The 18624-nt window shown below is 38.2% G+C and overlaps 1 protein-coding gene and 1 pseudogene across 1 annotated transcript in view; one reads left to right on the forward strand and one right to left on the reverse strand.

The window, feature by feature from the left end:
• The first annotated feature begins 804 nt into the window (after nt 1–804).
• On the forward strand, nt 805–1694 carry LOC111319326 (uncharacterized; annotated as a pseudogene).
• Nucleotides 1695–14505: 12811 nt separating this feature from the next.
• LOC148738057 (uncharacterized) overlaps nt 14506–18624 on the reverse strand; it is a 29705-nt gene continuing 25586 nt past the window's right edge. Inside the window, exons 16-18 of the mRNA XM_088749906.1 lie at nt 18009–18624; nt 17519–17707; nt 14506–16179 (exon numbers count right to left, since the gene is read on the reverse strand). The exon at nt 18009–18624 is cut by the window's right edge and continues 44 nt beyond it. Of these exons, the coding sequence (XP_088606032.1) occupies nt 16043–16179; nt 17519–17707; nt 18009–18624 (942 nt within the window). The 3' untranslated portion in view covers nt 14506–16042. The remainder of the gene's footprint in view (nt 16180–17518; nt 17708–18008) is intronic.

Below are 18624 nucleotides of genomic sequence, written 5' to 3' on the forward strand. Positions count from 1 at the left end.
GCGTGATGCCTTTGCAGAGTTTCATTAGTTGGAGGCGAAGAAAAAGAAGGTTGATGAGGCCAGGGAAGAATCAATGAGTAACCTTGTAGATGATCATGATGATGATACAAATGAAGAGAATCCGTGCAACATCGTAACTGATGTGTGCATGAGCCCAATTGATGAAAGTTCCTCCAACACCAATGCCTCAACTGCTACTGCTTCTGTTACCACTCCTTTCACTTCTCCAGTTGCCTTGACCTCCACCAACAATACCTGTGCTACGCCAGTCAATACAACACTTGTTTCTTTCACCACTCCATCCCCCAACGTAACACCATTGCAAGGCAGCTCTTGTGTAGATTGTGTATATAAATCCAAATTCAAAAATCAGACGAAGCAAACTATGCGTCTAAGGAGAATAGTAAAGGAACAGAAAAAGGAGATAAGAGAGCTCAAAAGTGTGAGCCCTAAACAAAACCTATTTATGCTTTCTTGTAGCTTTGTATAACGGCGAAAGAATAGTATCCATATTGAACTTGGTTCAAGTGTTCCTAGTCTTACTCACTCTCACTAGTACCTGATAATTTATTCCTTCTTGTTTGTTTGTTATTATAGGAAGTAATTGAAACAGCGTCTGAAGGGGAAATTGATGTGCAGGAGGAAAGTGGGTCCAAAGATTTCTTTCTCTGGTCAAGCACTGGGACTGATACAGATATGGCAACAGAGAATGAGGATGGGGACTGGAGGTCACAGGCAGGAGGTTCCACAGAAGCTTAAGGTACTGAAGATGATGAAGAGGAAGAGAATCTCTCCGAAGAAAGCATGGAAAAAGATATCAGGTGAGACTACTATTGTAGCTTTCATTGGAATTATACCACTTACATGAGTGGATTGAGGCACTTAGGGAGTTATGGGAAAGGACAAAGGGAAAAAAGCCCTTTTTCCCATCCATAACTCCTCATGTTCATCAATTCACTCTCATATCCAATCTTCTCTCACCCTCAAAACAGATTAGTAGCTACTGGGTATGAGTCTGAGTTCATTGTTTGTTCCATTTCACAATAATTCATTATGTAACTTGAGTATATTATTGAAAGGACTCGGCCATGCCTTTTATTTCGCAGAGTTGATTCAGATACCCCTGAATATGATGAACCCAAGTTCTTTGTATTTTACAGCATGGCGCTTCATATTTTCACACTTTCCTGCTTCAAGTGTAAAGAAAGTAGTCCTACAGCAACGATGAAGCAAGATGGGACCATTGTTACTGTAACACAGAGCTGTTCAAAATGCCATGATAACTACATCTGGAAATCCCAGCCTACTTTACTTGGAAAATATCCTACTGGCAATATCTTGTTGAGCTTTGCAGTCTTGATGGCTGGAGCATCTATAAACAAGATATTGCTGGTTTTCCGCCTCATGGGGCTCCATGTATTCTCTGCCCGTACCTATTTTAGGCACCAGAAGTCATTCCTACTTCCAGTTGTTCTTCCTCGCTGGGAAACATACCAAGCCAATCTCATCAGCAAGATCAGAAAGTTAAAAAATGTTGCTTGGACTGGGGATGGACGGTTTGATTGAGTGGGGCACTCTGCCAAATATGGGGTCTACACAATGTTCTGCACCACAATCTTGAAAATCGTCCACTTTGAATTAGTTCAGGTAAGGCAAGTTCTTTTTGGAAGAATAAATCATCATTAAGTGTTATTAGAAAATGTAAAAAATATTAATGACATTGCATGATATTATTGTATTGCTTTAGATTATTATTACGATGCTATTTTCAGGGGTATTCTAACTGGTAGTACATTCCCAGTTACTAGATTATTATTTATTATCAGTGGGAGTTATATTTGTTTCAAACAAGATTAACATGAAAGTTACAATTATAATTGTAATGAGTAAACTTTCATTCCCTTATATTTCTCATTTTATTACTCAGGCAAATGAAGCTGGTGGCAGCCAACAGACGGAACTTGAGGGGGCAAAGAGATGTTTTTCCTATTTGCAGCGTCTTGGTCTGACAATTGGTATTTTTGTGTCTGACCGGCACAGGGGCACAGCAAAGCGGATTTGAGAGAACTGTATCAATACCAGGCATTACTATGATATTTGGCATGTGGCAAGATCATTAACTAAGAAGATGTTGAGTTTAAGTAAAGAGAAATTATGTCAAATAATCAAATATTGGATGAAAGGAATACGTAGACATGTCTACTGGTGTGCGACTTCAACAAAGCTGGCTTTGAGTCTCTTATCATTGCCAAATGGAATTCATTTATGCGCCATGTCAGTAATAAACATGTTAACCACCCAGATCCACTCTATCAACAGTGTCATCATGGAGTCAGACGACTCAATACTCTCGGAATCGCTGGACATTTTGAAGCGTGAAACGATAGAATTGAGCGAGTAATCACAGCGTTTTACAAGGAAAACACTGAAAGTTGTTGACCTTGCCAATCAAGGGATCAAACAACTTGACGTCACGAGTCCAATTCTCGCCCCAGTCTCCGGGAACAATTTTATACGTAAACTTAGCGTGTTTCGGGCGCTAAAAATCGACCAAAAAACTTGTTTCATTCATTTTAAACTCTCAAACTGTTTATTATACACATAGAACTAGCTATGAACGAAAAAAAGTTCGTGTCATAGACACTTTAAATAAACAAATATTCAAACACTACACTTTTCTTTGTCGCACATCTGCAGTGATGTATGATGGGCTATGCCCTTTGCAGATCTTTCGCTCTTTTTTTGTGCTAAAATGAGCTTTATCCCTCGAAGTACCATTAAAAATTCAATTATGATACATTAAATTATGATCGGAGTTAGATAATTGTTTGCTCCTGTTTCGTATATGAACACACGACCTTAGTTCCCGTAGCCACGTGCTTCATAGTCCAATGTTTTATTTTTGCGTTTTATTTCAGTAGATCTCGTTTTTAATTAATTAGCGTTATTCTGCACGCGAGAAACATGTTTCTGAACTAGCAACATTCCGCTTACATTTGGTTCACGGTTCGGTTGTAGACTTATATTTAAACAAAGATCTCTTACGCGAAGTACTTCAACGAAATGGGAATAGAGAAACCCTGAGATACACTTTGTAAACAATCATTATCAGGATGAGTTGACTATCCTACCAAGTTCTATTGCTATTCAGGGAGCAATGCAACAATTTTAGGACTGCAGTCCCCTTTTGTGATTCAACAATGTGGACGGTAAGATGATATTATGTTAAATAAGCTGTAGATTAGATGTAAAATGCGAAACAATTAAGTTTGAGTGTGAATGTAAACATTTTCGAACGACTGACGGCATCGTCAAATCAGCTCATTTTATCCAACTTTAAAATTTGATTAAATCGCTCTGAATCACTTCCCCAAACAATCCTTTGGAGATCGAAAAGAACTACACTTCGCCTTCCAAAAGCCATATTTTCAGTTGATTATTTTGTATAGCACATAGTTAAATAACAGGTTACTTTTTGACCTATTTTAAATTTTGTTAGAAGAAGGTCGGATAAATCAATTAGATTGTGTAAATAAACAATCAAGAATTGCTCAAATTGCTGTGAACATATGTATTGATGTTGTTTTTCAAGATTTGGTAGTTTTTATCGGTCCAAGTGTTTTCAATTCGTGGCGGGACGCTCCGAGATTTGTCTGAAATTTTGAGCTTCAAAAGCTGCATTTGGTCCAAATTCAGTTATTATCTATTTTCTCGAAAATAAATCGATATTCAGCCAAACGAAGTATGCAGTGCTTTGTTTCACCATAAGGCCTACCTAACTTGAGAATATGAGCCGATTCGATTTTTTGGCTGTTGCCACCAAATGTTTGACCGTTGGTAACATTCGCAATTAAGAGCCAGTGGAATGCCTTAAAAACCCTAAGTGGCTCGGGCAAATGAACGACTAAAATCGTGGAATTAGAGACGGAAAATGGGGCAGTATATGATGGGTCATCCGTAGCCAATAAATGTAACGAATTTTTCACTAAGATTCTGGAACAACTAGGAAAGGAATATCACTCTAGTGACTCTGTCTTTGATGACTCAAAACTGAAGACGTTTATCTCATCTAGGCTTAGTCCCACTACAATTTTTTTCACACCTGAAATTGAACCGCAGCAGGTTGCTGATATCATTAGTAACATCTCGGTCAACGAGGGAGCTGGACGTAATGGTTTGAGTGCCAATATCCTCAAACTTGTCGCGTCATCATTTATCCACCCCTTGGCTGGCTGCTGAACTTATCGGTTGCAACAAATACCTTCCTTGATGAATGGAAAAGTCGGCCAAGTTACGCCACTGTACAAAGGTGGTCAGAAACGTGAGGAGAATAACTATCGCCCTATATCCGTGCTGCCAATCCTGTCTAAAATCATGGAAAAAAATATAGCAAGCTCGGTATTAAAATATTTTCAAGAGAACAATTTGCTATATGAATTATAAGTAGCCTTCCGTTCTGGTCATTCACTGAAACGCCTCTTATTAGAATCACGGACAAAATCTTGTTTAAAATGGATACCGATGACGTCACGGGACTAGTATTTGCTGAGCTCCGTAAAGCGTTTGACGTACTCAATCACAATCTACTACTTAAGAAATTATCAGTGCACGGTGCCAGTCCATATGGCGTGGCCTGCTTTCGATCGTACCAGGAAGAGCGACGACAGTTTTTGAAACTAGGGCATATAACATCGGAGCCGAAATCTGGGGGTACCACAGGGATCAATCCTCGGTCCAGTTTTAATTCTCCTATTTGTGAATGATAGGTCTTTACACCTGAACACCTCCATCACTGATGTATATGTTGGCGATACTACCCTTTCCTTAAGTACAAACTGGAATGACATCACTTCTTTGAATCAAGCTCTTTTTAATCACTTGGAAAATATCAAGAAATGGGCAACTGAAAACAAAATGTATATCAATACCGATAAGACCTACTTGTTACGAGAAAAAGGTTACAACATAAGCTTAGTGAGGAAACAGAAAGCCTAAAAATACGCCTTGACGCCACAAATATCGACTCATTATCACATCACACGTTACTGGGTTTAATCATCGATAAAGATCTTAGCTTTGAATTATGTGAGAAACTGTCAAAAAAAAAAAAACGTGCACTTTTGAGGCATATTAGTCCTTATCTCAAGCAAAGGCACGGGTTAATTTTCTATCTCGCTGTTATAAAGCCAGTTATGTTGTTCCCCAGTCCAATTCGGTCATCTTGCGGTAGGGAATTGCTGGAAAGAGTCTTATGCATGCATTAAATTGGACGCGGAAAGAACAACACGCAGACTAACTGTGTTTAATGAACTGAACTGGATTCTATTATTTATCGAGGCATACATAGGTAGATGTTCTATAGCCGCCTTCAAGAGACTAGAGGGTACAACTCCAGGTTATATAAATTATATATTAAAAATAAATTCTGAGTTTCATAACCGATCTACTCATTTTGCAAATTTAAATTTTCATTGTACTGCTTTTAAGAGAAGCACAGAGGGCAGGCTGGACTTTTAGCGCACGAACTATTAGAAATTGAAATGAACTGTCTTCTGAAGTAAAGAAATTGAAAAATGTTAAATCTTGTAGAAAGAAATCGCGCACGAATTTAATCACTAAGCAAAGAGTGATAGGGAATTTTGAATATCATTTTGATAGCTATGTAGCCTTTTACATCAAGTCTGCAAAATAACTTGTTTTAGATAGTAAATATTTTGTAAATAATGAATATTCAGTTTCTATAGAAAACTCTGGATAGTTTTTAATCTTTATTTTGCTTGTTTCTTAACTTGTGACTATAATAACTGTTGTCTTTTTTTTCATGACAGTGTAAAACTATTTTAATATTGATGTTGATTTTATTTTTCATAGAGGGCCACAAGTTTATCAATTTTATTATAACTGTCACGTGCTTACCCTCTTCAAATAAAGGCGTTACCTTTTCATACCTTACCTAAGAGAAAGAAAAAGCAAACAACAGGCTTTTCAATCAAACAATTTAACATTAAAAAGTTCTTAAATGACTAGAGGGACGTGGACTCTCTCTTAGTGGAGAGTGCCCCACACATCATAAGCATTTACCAGTATTCCGAAAGAATTAGTCATAATTATGAAGAGATGAGACGAAAATGTGTTGCGCCGGGTCGCTTTACCCTTTATGAAAAATATACCGATTTTTGAACACATAGAACAAGTAAAGCAAAGAACAACCAAAACAAAGTATAAAAAAAACAAAGAAAAAGCAAAATAAAGAACAAGCAACTCTGTTTATGTATTTGTAATAAATGTTATCACAGGTCACTGAATAAAAGCGACGAAAAAGTCGATGTAATATGGTGAGCTGTGTCACTCTACCGCTATTAAAAACTGTATTGTTTTTTGAATTAAAGGAAGTTTTATAATGGTCAAACCTGGAAAACCACAACTTTCGCTAAAATTTTTGTGAAAGCCAACGTTCAACAGCTTTCTATTTATACTACTTCTTCTCCAGAGACTACTGTGCCTTGTTAAGTTACTCGTGCCGGTGGTAAGACTACGACCCAGGTAACACGTTCACATTTTTCACACTCACCTTTTCCCGGAAGCCGTCCCAAAAATGGTCACATCTGGAAATAAAACCATTTCTGCGTATCTCGGAACTCAAAAAACGCTTTGAGTAATCATTGCACCAGCTGACACAGCAGACTCGAGTGCGAGTCGGTATACCTACATCAAATACTTGCAATTTGGAAACAGTTGCCTTGAAAAATCAACTCAAGTTGCTAATTATTTAGTATTCTTGCCCAAGAAGGTAGCCAAGTAGTTATCTATCCTCCTCAAATCTGGTCGGGCCCAAAACCATGAATGCATTATATGGCGAAATATTATAGAGCGTGGCTGATACTTAATGAAAAATTTAACATAAGCCTCTTGTCTGGTCAGACCAGAATGTTCATGCCCATCGGGAAAAGATTGACATCTAGATTTAACCAGAATAAAGAAAGTAAACAAAGCCATGTTGTGCATATCTCCTTAACTCTTTCCTTTCAAGATAATAAGTTTAAGAAGTGAATGACTACTTCTTATAGAAGTCCAAAGCCAAGCAATGCATCATATGGCGATATATTATTGAGCGTGGTTTGATATATCAGAAGGAACTCTGCGCCTCGATGTAGAGCCTCTCGTTCACCCCAAACCAAGCTTTGCACTAAGCGAGGGATAAATTGTCATGGAATGTACGTCAGCAGGAGGAGAGAATATGGCTGCTTGGCTAAGAACTAGGTCAACTTCGTCTTCTGGCCCGGAAAAGCCGAGACTAGCGGAATTGCTCTCAATCCGCCTAGAACAGGCAAGAAGAGGTATAATTACTGTTTCCCGTTTTCTGGATCGTCTGTCGAAGTCACAGTGTACTGTTACTATAGTTTTGAACGAGCAGCAGATATCCTTGTGAGGAGAACGACACGCAATGCTGTTGCAGAGTTCACATCTTTTCTCTGCAATTCATTTTATTAGTAAACGAAAATGCCAGTTTCAACGTAATTTCTGTAATTAATCAAACAATCAGTAGAGATTAAAATAGTAAGGAAGAAGAAACAAATACGATTCAATTTTTCAGCGTCTTAAAAAATACTTGAAAATTATTTAAAATCCTTACCTCTACTCGAGCAAATTGTCATCTCGACCGGTTCCTTCTTACACAAAGTAAGCAACAAGTGTTTCTATAGGTACTCAGTGTGGTTTCAGCGATTAACGATAAAAACGCCCCCCTAGAGTTTCATTTGGTAGGTTTGACTGTAACTCATTTTGAATATTACATACCGTCAACAGAAGAAAATTTGGTAAGAGTGCAGGGAGGTTGAAAACTTATCAACAGTAAATTACAGTAGTATTGTGGCAAGCAGAGGTTTTAATCACCGAACTAGGTTTATCTTTCGTTCTTTTTGTCCTAAAATGAGCATTATCAACCTAAACAATAATTTACAAAATAAAAATATCAACTCAATAAGGATCGGAGCTAAATAATTCTTTGCTCCTGTTTCCTGTATGTAACACCCGACCTTAGTTCCCATAGCCACGTGCTTCATAGTCCAAAGTTGTATTTTTGCAGAGTTGTCGATTTCTGTAGACCATAATTTTGAACTGATTAGCGTTGTTCCGCACACGAGAAACATGTTTCTGAACTAGCAACATTTCGCCAACATTTGGTTCGCGGTTTAGTTAAAGACTTATATTTAAACAAAGATCTCTTACGTGAAGTAATTACAGCCTCCTTTTCAACGAAATGGAAAGGAAGAAACCCTGAGATACGCTTTGTAAACAGTCATTATCAGGAGGTGTTGACTATCCTGCCAAGTTATATCGCTATTATGGGAGCAATGCAACAATTTCAGGACTGCAATCCCCTTTTGTAGTACAGCAATATGGACGGTAAGATGATATTATATTAAATAAGCTGTAGATTGGATGTAAAATGCGAAACAATCGAGTTTGCGTGTTAATGTGTACATTTTCGAATAACTTACGGCATCGCCAAATCAGCTCATTTTATTCAACTTTAAAATTTGATTAAATCGCACTGAATCATTTCCCCAAACAATCCTTTGGTGATCGAAAAGAACTACACTTTGCCTTCCAAAAGCGAGATTTTCAGTCGATTATTTTGTATAGCGTATAGTTAACTAGCAGGTTGCTTTTGACCTATTTTTAATCTAGTTAGAAGAAGGTCGGATAAATTCGATTAAGTTGTGTAAATGAATGATCAAGAATTGCTCAAATTGCTGTCAAATTATGTATCGATGTTGTTTTTTCAAGATTTGGTAGTTTTTATCGGTCCAAGTGTTTCAATTCGTGGCGCGACGCTCCGAGATTCGTCTGAAATTTTGAGCTTCAAAAGCGGCATTTTGGGCGAAATTCAGCTTTTATCGATTTTCTCGAAAATAAATCGATATTCAGCCAAACGAAGTATGCAGTGCTTTGTTTCACCTTAAGACCTACCTAACTTGAGAATATGAGCCGAATTGATTTTTAGGCTGTTGCCACCATATTTGGAAACTGTTCGATTTTTGGCCACATTTGGGCACAGAATAGGAAGAAACTGAGAGCTTATTAACTTTCCTTAAGCAATAGTGTATATTTTATGGAGTTCGAGTTACTCTTTTTAAACTCCAGGTTCTTGGCCACGACGCTGTCAAGGTTATAGAAATAGGACTAATTCAGCTTTTCTATTTGTTATGGATAAAGATTGGTGCATAGTTTGTAAGCAAATTTCCTATTCCTGCTTTTATTCGTATTCGAAAGTTTCCTTGTGCCAAATTATAGTAAAACAGGAATGCACAAGTTACGCAAAAGTAGAAGAAGAACGTTCACTACATCACGTATACCTTACAGCGTCACTGGTACAAGCTCCTTTCAACTACACCTAAAGTCCGGAGACACCCATCCTAATTCAGGACAACGAAGAAACAGATTTAGTACTCCGAAACATCCCTGCGGCGAATGTCAACAAACGGTGAGAAATAACCAAGACGCCATATTGTGTTCCGAATGCAAAACATGGTTCCATGCTAAATGCATCAACATGGGAAAGCCTATTTTCCAGTATTACCTGGTGAGCTATAATCTTGACTGGACATGTCTTCTGTGCTCCCTGCCGAAATGTGGAAACTCCTTTTTTCATCAGAGCACTAAGGAGCCAATACTTGAATTGTCCTATGCAAATACGGACAGCCAGCAGGAATATGCTAATGCTGACTCTTTACCCGATCCATTACGAAGAACAAAGAAGGCTCGTGAAATTCTTCTCATTCATTTGAACGTAAACAGTCTTCAAAATAAAGTGGAGGAAGTTGGATTACTACTCAAGGAAACAAAAGCTCAAGTTTTCATCCTCACCGAGACCAAGATCGATAGCACATATCCGGATTCGCAGTTTGCACAGAATGGCTATAATATATTCAGGAACGATCCAAAAAAAGGAGGAGGTGGCGTAATGGCGTATATTTCAGAGAAACTACCTTCCAAACGGCTGGGATTGCCAAGGAAATTTACCACGATCGAGTCTCTGGTAATTCAGTCCAAATTTGGTCGACACGTTGTAGTTATTGTGGGAATATACAGACTACGCAAGCCAATTGGAAACAATTACCATGTCACCCTCGAAAAAGACCTCAACGATCTGATATTACGGGCTTCAGTTAAAAAATCATTCTTGGGTCAATCAAAAGGCAAATAAACAAAGTTCGTTGAAAAAACAAATTGCAAGTTATTCCATACGTTACAGGTCCTCAATTGCACATTAATTTTCAATTTTTAATCACTAGAAAAAATTATTCCAAAAAGACTTTCATTTACACCAAATGTTGTACAACTATTTGTTCTGCGAAACAAGTCTCTGTCATCTGAGTGACTGATACCATCATGTGGGTAGTCACTTGTTAGAACTACAAAACATGACAATTTTTCAAGTACCTGAACTTCAAAGGGGCCTTGGTCCCTTACATCGTAAACGATTCGAACAGCGGTTGCTTAAAGGAGAGAAAATTTAAAAAACATTGCATCATTATGAAAAAACTGTTATAGAATCACAAAGTAGAGCCGTGTCCAAAACATAAGCAGGTTTCAACACTAACTTTTCAACTTACTACCCAAGGGGCTAATGACAACCTAGATGTTATGACAATTTCAGTTTTTTACCAGCTAAACTGGCTGATGAAAGTGGAAAACCACCAGCCAAAACTGAATTTCTACCATTCTGTGGCTAGTTGGCTGCCATTAGTGTTGAGCCCAGATAGGCGGCTCTTTTCGCGGGGATAGTCTCAGGCTTTCCTCTTCAAATACTCTTTGATTTTAAAACATACATGTACTTGTATTCAACTGGAGTATCGATATATTTCTAAAAAGGTCAGTCTGATCAGAATTCTGAGCTGGGAAAGGTTTTCTTTTGAAAAGGAAATGGTTCCCAGACTGAAACAAAGATTTTCATCCTTTTCACAGGCTAACTAAATTCTAATGCACCAAGGAAACACTGGGTAGCTTTGGAGGAACATTTAGATAACTTAGATTCCATTTTGCCGTGCATCTGTTCAGTAACAAATCACAGATGATGTCAAAATGTGGAAAGAACAAAAATGTTGCACACGAGGTGTAGCCAAGTGTATCACCAAGAGCACTCTAATCGTCAACAAAGGTAGATAAGATAAAGATACACTCAGCTTGCTCCACAGGGAAGCAACTCATGTCTCACCGCCCAAGTTATCTGGCTCCATGACTCTCTACAATAACTCTAATGACTCTCTACAACAGCTGTATCGAGCTGGGGCGATGGCCTTGTGCGTGGAAAATGGGAGAGTGGACGCCAGTGTTTAAAAAAGGTGACAGACAACTGGCGAAGAACTATCGTCCCATCACGTCCCTTGTTACCCTAAATAAGACATTTGAGCATATGCTCAGTAAGCAAATCACCGGGCACTATGATCCAACTCTCTATCAGAGAATGACAGCTTATAGAAGACATCATAGCTGTCAGACCACTCTACTTAGACTCGTGGAAGACTGGAAATCAGCTGTTGACAGAAAGGAACTGGTGTACATACTGTCTACTGACTTGAGTAAAGCCTTTGACTCTCTTAGCCATTCTCTAATCGTAAAGAAACTCGAGGCCTATGGCATTAAACAAAATTCTCTCAACCTTCTTAGATCATACTTTGACAATAGGCTCAATAGAGTGAAAATAAAAGGAGTGACAAGTGACTGGAAAAGGATGGTGCTTGGCTGCCCGCAAGGCTCGTCCTTTGGCCCCCTTCTGTGGAATTTGTTCCAAAATAATATGTCATTTCATATAATTAATGCTAATTTGAGCATGTATGCCGACGATCATCAGATGTATGTCACGGGGAAGATCATCAGATGTATGTCGCGCAAAGTATCAAGATACATGGAGAGAAAGCTCTATCCTGGTACAAGAACAACTATCTCTCAACCAACCCAGAAAAGTTCCAGCTATTAACGATCAGCCCGAGAAATGTTGACAAAGACAACGATAATCAAAATGTTTCTGTTGATGGTCATACTATTAACAGAATGGGAGAAATACGGCTTTAGGAGTTCAAATAGATGAAAAATTGAGTTTTACTAGTCATATCAGTGATCTATGCTCTAAGGCCAGTCAAAAAGTAGGGGTCCTAGTGCGGCTACGCAATTTGATACCCTGTAATGTTAAACTATCACTTTACAGGTCTTCAATTCTGCCCCATCTAACCTACTGTCATTTAGTATGGCACTTTTGTAATGCATCGGATCGGAGAAAGCTTGAGCAGATTCAGGAGCGAGCACTTAGGGCGGTGTACAAAACTAGTTCAGCTTCCTATCAAGACCTGCTAAGTCGCGCCAAACTACCGACGTTGAACAATCGGCGCCTACAAGACATTGCCACTTTGATGTTTAAAGTTAAGCACAGTCTCGTACCTGAGAATGTTTCTGACTTATTTAATATAAAGAACACTCAATATAATTTACGGAACAGTGACTTTGAATTGTCAAGATTGGAAACTGTAAGATTTGGTAGGAATTCTATTAAATATATGGGACCTCTCATCTGGTCGAAGTTACCAAGACACCTAAGAACGATAGAAACTCTAAATTCGTTCAAGAAGAACATAAGAAAAGTCGACCTTTCAACTCTCGTTGAAATTTAAAACTTAACTAAATAACTTTATAATCTTTTTAATTATCTACTGTAAATAACTATCATCTACATATGTAAATGTGTGTGACTTTTAAATTTTTTAGTGTCCCCCATTAGCTTATAGCTAAAAACATAGACACTTAAATAAAGTTTTTCATTCATTCATTCATTTTTAAAACTTAGCTTATGAACATGACATGTAGCTAAGCAAATTCTAATTTAAGGAAGTCAGAGGTTGACCATTACTTAATTCAGTGCAACCCATTTTCATCATTAATTTTAAAGTTTCAGAGTTACTTTAAACCAAAACCAGTTGCATTGCGGTTCAGCGGACGATTGTGAACGCGAAAAAAAGAATACAGGAAAACTGCTATTAACCATTCACCAAACAAGCCGGCTCATTTGCAGATGTAACTCGTTTGTTCCTTTGTTACATGTACCCCTTCCGAGGCAAACAAGCCAGACTAACCATGCACTAAAATACAAAGATCAAAGACTCAATACATAGAGAGATTTTTCCTTGCTCTTCCATCCACAATCAAGCTAAAGGAGCCACTCTATTCATGTATATACACTGCAAAAGTGGCACTGTATTGTGCATTAAAAAAGAATTGAGTGGTTTTTTTCTCAGTGTCGCCTTCTGATGAAAATTACTGGCAAGATTTCCATACAACCCCCTACATTAATTGTTATGTATAGAGTGTTGCAAAGAGACGTAGGTATCTAAGGAAAGATTTCCGTATAACCCCATACCAATCAAAAACAAAGCCGAAGTCCCAAAGGTAATCTGCTGTTTTGCTTCAGTTTTCTTATATCCAAGAATAGTACGCTTACGGTATTCCGCGAAACTAAACGAAACGAAACGAAACGAGACTAAACGAAACTAAACGAAACATTAATCGATAAGGAAATCACCATCCACCGAGTTAACGATACCACTAAGATTTATTCCTTCTCTTCTAAACCTGTCCTCGCTAGATGTCTTGTTTCACAAAAATACCAATAACGGCCGATTGGTAATCGCCGAAACAAAGTTCGCAGGCAACTTCTTTAGGCGCTCTGCTCCCGAAAATTGTCTTGCTAGATAAAGCAAAACCAGGCTTACAGACACGACAAGAAATTCTTCCCTCTCTTCGAAAACTGTTCTCGCTAGATGCCTTGTTTCGCAAAATACCAATAACGGCCGATTGGTAATCGACGAAACAAGGTTCGCAGACAATCTCGTTAGGCGCTCAGCTCCCAAAAATTGACTTGCTAGATAAAGCAAAGACATGCTTGTAGACGCGACAAGAAATTATTCCCTCTCTTCGAAACCCGCGGGCAGTGGGTCTGCTTTTAGCAAAAGCCTAGGCAAACATAGCCATTTAGTGGTTTGGGATCAGACTTTCATTTCTTTCAAAACAATTCTTAAATCCTTAAGAGCATGGTTACATGAAAGTGGGGACACCAGATACGTGACGGAAACCGGAATGGAAAGATTAGTTTCTGTTTCACAAACATGAATATATTATCCCCCAAATAATATCATACGTGGTTTTCTGTGTTAACTTTTTTGTAAACTTTTTTAAACTAAGATATCATGTCAATGAGGAAAGGCAGGGAGTACCGATGTCACCGATGGGTCAAACTTAACAGGGACGGGGGCATAGCTTCCAAAATTGATTGGGCAGAAAAATAAAAGACACTCACAAGACTCTGGTTATTTTCATTGCAATTCTGCAAGAATCACGAATTTTGATGGAAAACTCAAAACTCTTTAGCGATCTGCATAAGAATAGACATGCGTTTCAACTTCTTTCTATTGGTCTCTATCAACTAAAGCTGAGAAGACATCTCCACGCACATAGAAGAAAAAGAAGTTATTCCTCTTGGTTTAATGCCTTCCTCTGGAAAATTCCTTGTCACATTTTCATGGTCAATATTTTGAGAAGTTACATTTTTTGGTTGTCCTATAATTGTGGCTTCGCGATCATGAGTCTCGTAGCTGAAAACGATGTTGGGAAAATTTTCCATTTTTGGTCGATATTGCATTTAGGTTTCACAATAGATTTTGCCAAACTTTCCCAAAGTCTTTAAAGGCTTTTAGCCTCTCATGTTTGTTCTTCTTTTCAATCGGCAGTCAAGTTGATTGCAAGTAATAAAGGATATGTTGAACCTGTGGTCTAGCAAATAAGCCAATTAATGACCCTTACGGTGGTTTAACGCTATTTTGGCGACTCTCTTTGTACCGCGTCTTGTGCCATTATAAATAGTAGCACAACAAGCAATTCAAAGAAAGTTGCCAACAGTTGAGCATAAAGCTTGTCTTTAAAATTAGGAATTTAACGGATTCTTCGCTATAACACAAATGGAGAGGCCTTGACTGTGCTCTGTTCTGTTGTAAAGAACTTAGGAAGCGGATAGAGCACAAAACACTGGAGGAAGACGCTTGACCACGTCTCGTGTTTCTCCTTTCACTTTTTCATGCCCCAGCCACTTCCTGCGTGCTTAACAACAAAGCAGACTACAGTCGAGGATTCTCTATTTGTTACGCAAAAATACTTCGATACAATAAGAATCAAGAATGACTTATTTATTTCGAGAGCCGGGAAAAAAAATGGGACGGTGTCGTCATACTATAAATCCATCATTAAGACATTATTAAAGAGACAAAACATTCCCTACAATTACAACACCATTGAGATACTGGTCAAAGAATTACTAAAAAAAGAGGTTTTTTGACAGGATATAAAAATTGCAAAAGAAAATGACGTGTTTTCGTTGTACAAAAAAAGTTAGTTCAAGGAACACATAAAATATCGATGAAATTGAACGCCTTCAAGATACCCTTGTTAACTAATTTTGAACAATAAATTCTAGCGGTAACCGGGCTCGTATTTCTTTATTTACTTTCCAGTGTCTTGTCTGGCAAAGTAGACGCCTCATTGCAGAAACTGTGTTGCAAACGTCTTTAAGCCACCTTAAGTTCTTCTTATAAAATGGTATTCTGAGATTTTTAACTACTCCTGTTCCTGCTCACAGCTCAGCTTTCTCCACCTTATTAGTTCTTCTTGAGAAAAATGACTACCAACATCTATCTAGCTAATTCCTTAAAAAAGGCTGCTCTAGCTATTGGTCTAGAAAAATGAGAGCTTTTCGAAAATCTTAAGTTCAACGTGATTCATTCATTTCTACACTTGGAAGTTAGCTTATTATCTTCATTGCCAAAATTATCAGAGATTTTAATTTCCGTTTTACAACTTATTTGATATTCATTTTTGTTTTCTTATTATTATTATTACAACTTATTATTTCAGTACCAAAATTATCAAACATTTTAATACCATTTTACAACTTGTTTGAAAGTTGAAATGTCACAATGATCCAATACAGCAGAGCACTTTAGGAACCAATCCACCCTGTATGGAGTAGGACAGAAATAAAAGCGGCTAGAAGGCCTACAACCACGGCCACCTTAATGAGTGCGTTCCATCTGGTGTTCGTCTTCACTTCTTCCAATTTTAAACGCAAAGGTTGAGCTAGACGACAAGGAGGAAAAATCAACATCATAAAGGTTATTCTAGTCCACAGGGAAAAACAATGGCGGTGGACTTGCAAGCGCAGTTTTTAGGACTGAAAGTAAATTAGGACAACAAAACACAACGTGAAATGAATCAGAGTAAAAAGCATTGGAGAATTTCATGCAATCCTGATTGGAAAGGGAGATTTATTTTTCAGTGCAGGTCAAGGGAAATTGAAAAGCTGCCAAAGAAATTGATTTCATATAGTTCCTTACAAGATTTTTAAGTGAATCGAATCTCAATCGATGTTGTTACTCCCATGTACCACTAAAAAAAACCATTAAGGCAGAATCAGACTGAATAATCTGTTCCCATTATGCGTTGTATACATCCTTCCTGCCGAAAACGCAATCAAAAAACAATCGTATATCACATGTATACCATAAACCATGTTTAACATTTTCACCACAAAGTCTTTACACTGACTCTCCTAGCTGTAAAACGCTTTCCAGAATGTGCGTACTTTTCGAATCTCTTCAAGTCGCAATTTTCACTCTTTCAGATTTGGCAAGTGGTTTTGATTTTTTTCCCAGTCATTGGCATCCTCAAAATTCAGTAAAATTTATAAAATTTCTCTTCCTTTCGTGCTTCAGCGAGTCCCGAGTTTTTACTCACAAGAATGGGGAGATTAGCAGATAAGACTTCAATGGAGGCTGCTTTTGTCTTCTCGTTGTTGTAAAACCACACTAAAAGCTAGTTAATTTTAACAATTATTCTACTAAGGTTTACTAGATATGAGATTATTATAACCAACTTGGTGCTTAGCAACTTATTGGTCATTTATCATTTCATATTTGGAGCACCCACATGGAATAATTGTTGAATATTATTGCCTACTACAGGAATTTATCAAATCAGTCTACAGTTACAATGACCTTTAGGTGAAGCTTGCGTTAACTTTTTATGTTAAGCACATTTATGTACACCCTGACCACTTGTAGGCACAGCATTAAATAAAACCCGTGTTGTTATAAATCCATCATGGCGGTGGCATGTTGATATATGTTACATTAGCTTCTCAAGATTTTGTTTCTCCAGAGGCATTTGGCAGTGGAATTGGAAAGTCAGAGGTTCGGATACTCGTTAGTGGATGGTGGTTTTTTCTTTGTCCCAAACTCTTAGTTTGCTCTACAAATGACCAATATTTTGACTGGTCCTCTATTGGTTTAAAAGGAAACACGTCCTTGTTGTCTTAGATTAACGCACAAGCGTTGTTCGAAAACCTTTCTTTTTGTCGAGGTAGGTGAAAACGGAATTCGAAGCGTTCAGGGAAAAGAGAGAACTAGAGGAAAGTTACCTTCGTTATAATGGCTCCAATCTTGGAATACGCTTGGATTTCTCAAAATGTTGGACACAACAGAGGCTGCCATAACACTTGCGAATACATCCCATTCATAACTTGACGACTGATTCTCGCTGGCATAGCATTTGATGCCTTTTACAACCACACATTCCGTTTTCAGACGATGAGCTGCAGCAAACACCCCTAAGATGAAGAGAAGCGATAACTAGACTAGTGTTTTCGATGCTGTGTCCTCAATTCTAGCGCCTTCTCTTATTAAAGTGATACAAAAGCCTTAACCTCTTCTGAAAGAAGGGTTTAAGTACTTCATCCTCATTATTAGGCCTTTGAGGTCGGTCCAGGACGTAACACAATCATTTCGGGAAGGGTTGTAACTCGATAATATCGCCTCGCTAAAAATACTATGTTTATAGCTGTAGCCAGAACGGACGGATACCTCAGACTGCTCCACACGTTGTTGTGGTATTTAATATGTAAGTCTTACCTTCACCTTCCACCTCCACTGCAGTTGCTTCAGAATATTTCTGAATAATATTTTTACTGCTTGCCTGTGACGGTGGAATACTTAAGACAGTACCATCACATTTCACGTTTACTTTACGAGCGTGCGGGTCTTTTAAGGGTGCTCTCCAGCCATCAGCTGCATGTTTGATAAGGTTACCAATATCCCTGCTTACAGGAGCATTGTGGGCAAACGTTGTCAACTTTGAAGACACAACTACGTCTCCTAGCTTGGTTTCCTTAGGAGTCAACCCAATGCAAGTACCAACAGAAAACACAGCTTTGGGTCCCAGAGCTCGAATTGCATCATTAACAACAATCAAAGAACCATCAGGAACTGAAGAACCTCTGGTACACTTGACTAAAGCAGTTTTCAATTTATTTTCCTGGTCATGTCCCATGGACCCGTAGTACACATACCCAGTGCTTTTGTGGTACCTCCTTGAGGGTTGATTGAGAAAGTGGATGCAGGCTAAGAACTCACAGTCCTCCACTGTTAAAAGCAGGATGTCGACTGGAAGTTCAAAATCGCTCCCGCAGCCGTCTGACGTAGTAAGGTCCTTTAAATCTGGTAGCTTAAAATTTAGGTGAGGTGGATT

This window comes from Stylophora pistillata, chromosome 2 (assembly GCF_964205215.1).
Source record: "Stylophora pistillata chromosome 2, jaStyPist1.2, whole genome shotgun sequence".
Classification (NCBI taxonomy): Eukaryota; Metazoa; Cnidaria; class Anthozoa; order Scleractinia; family Pocilloporidae; genus Stylophora; species Stylophora pistillata.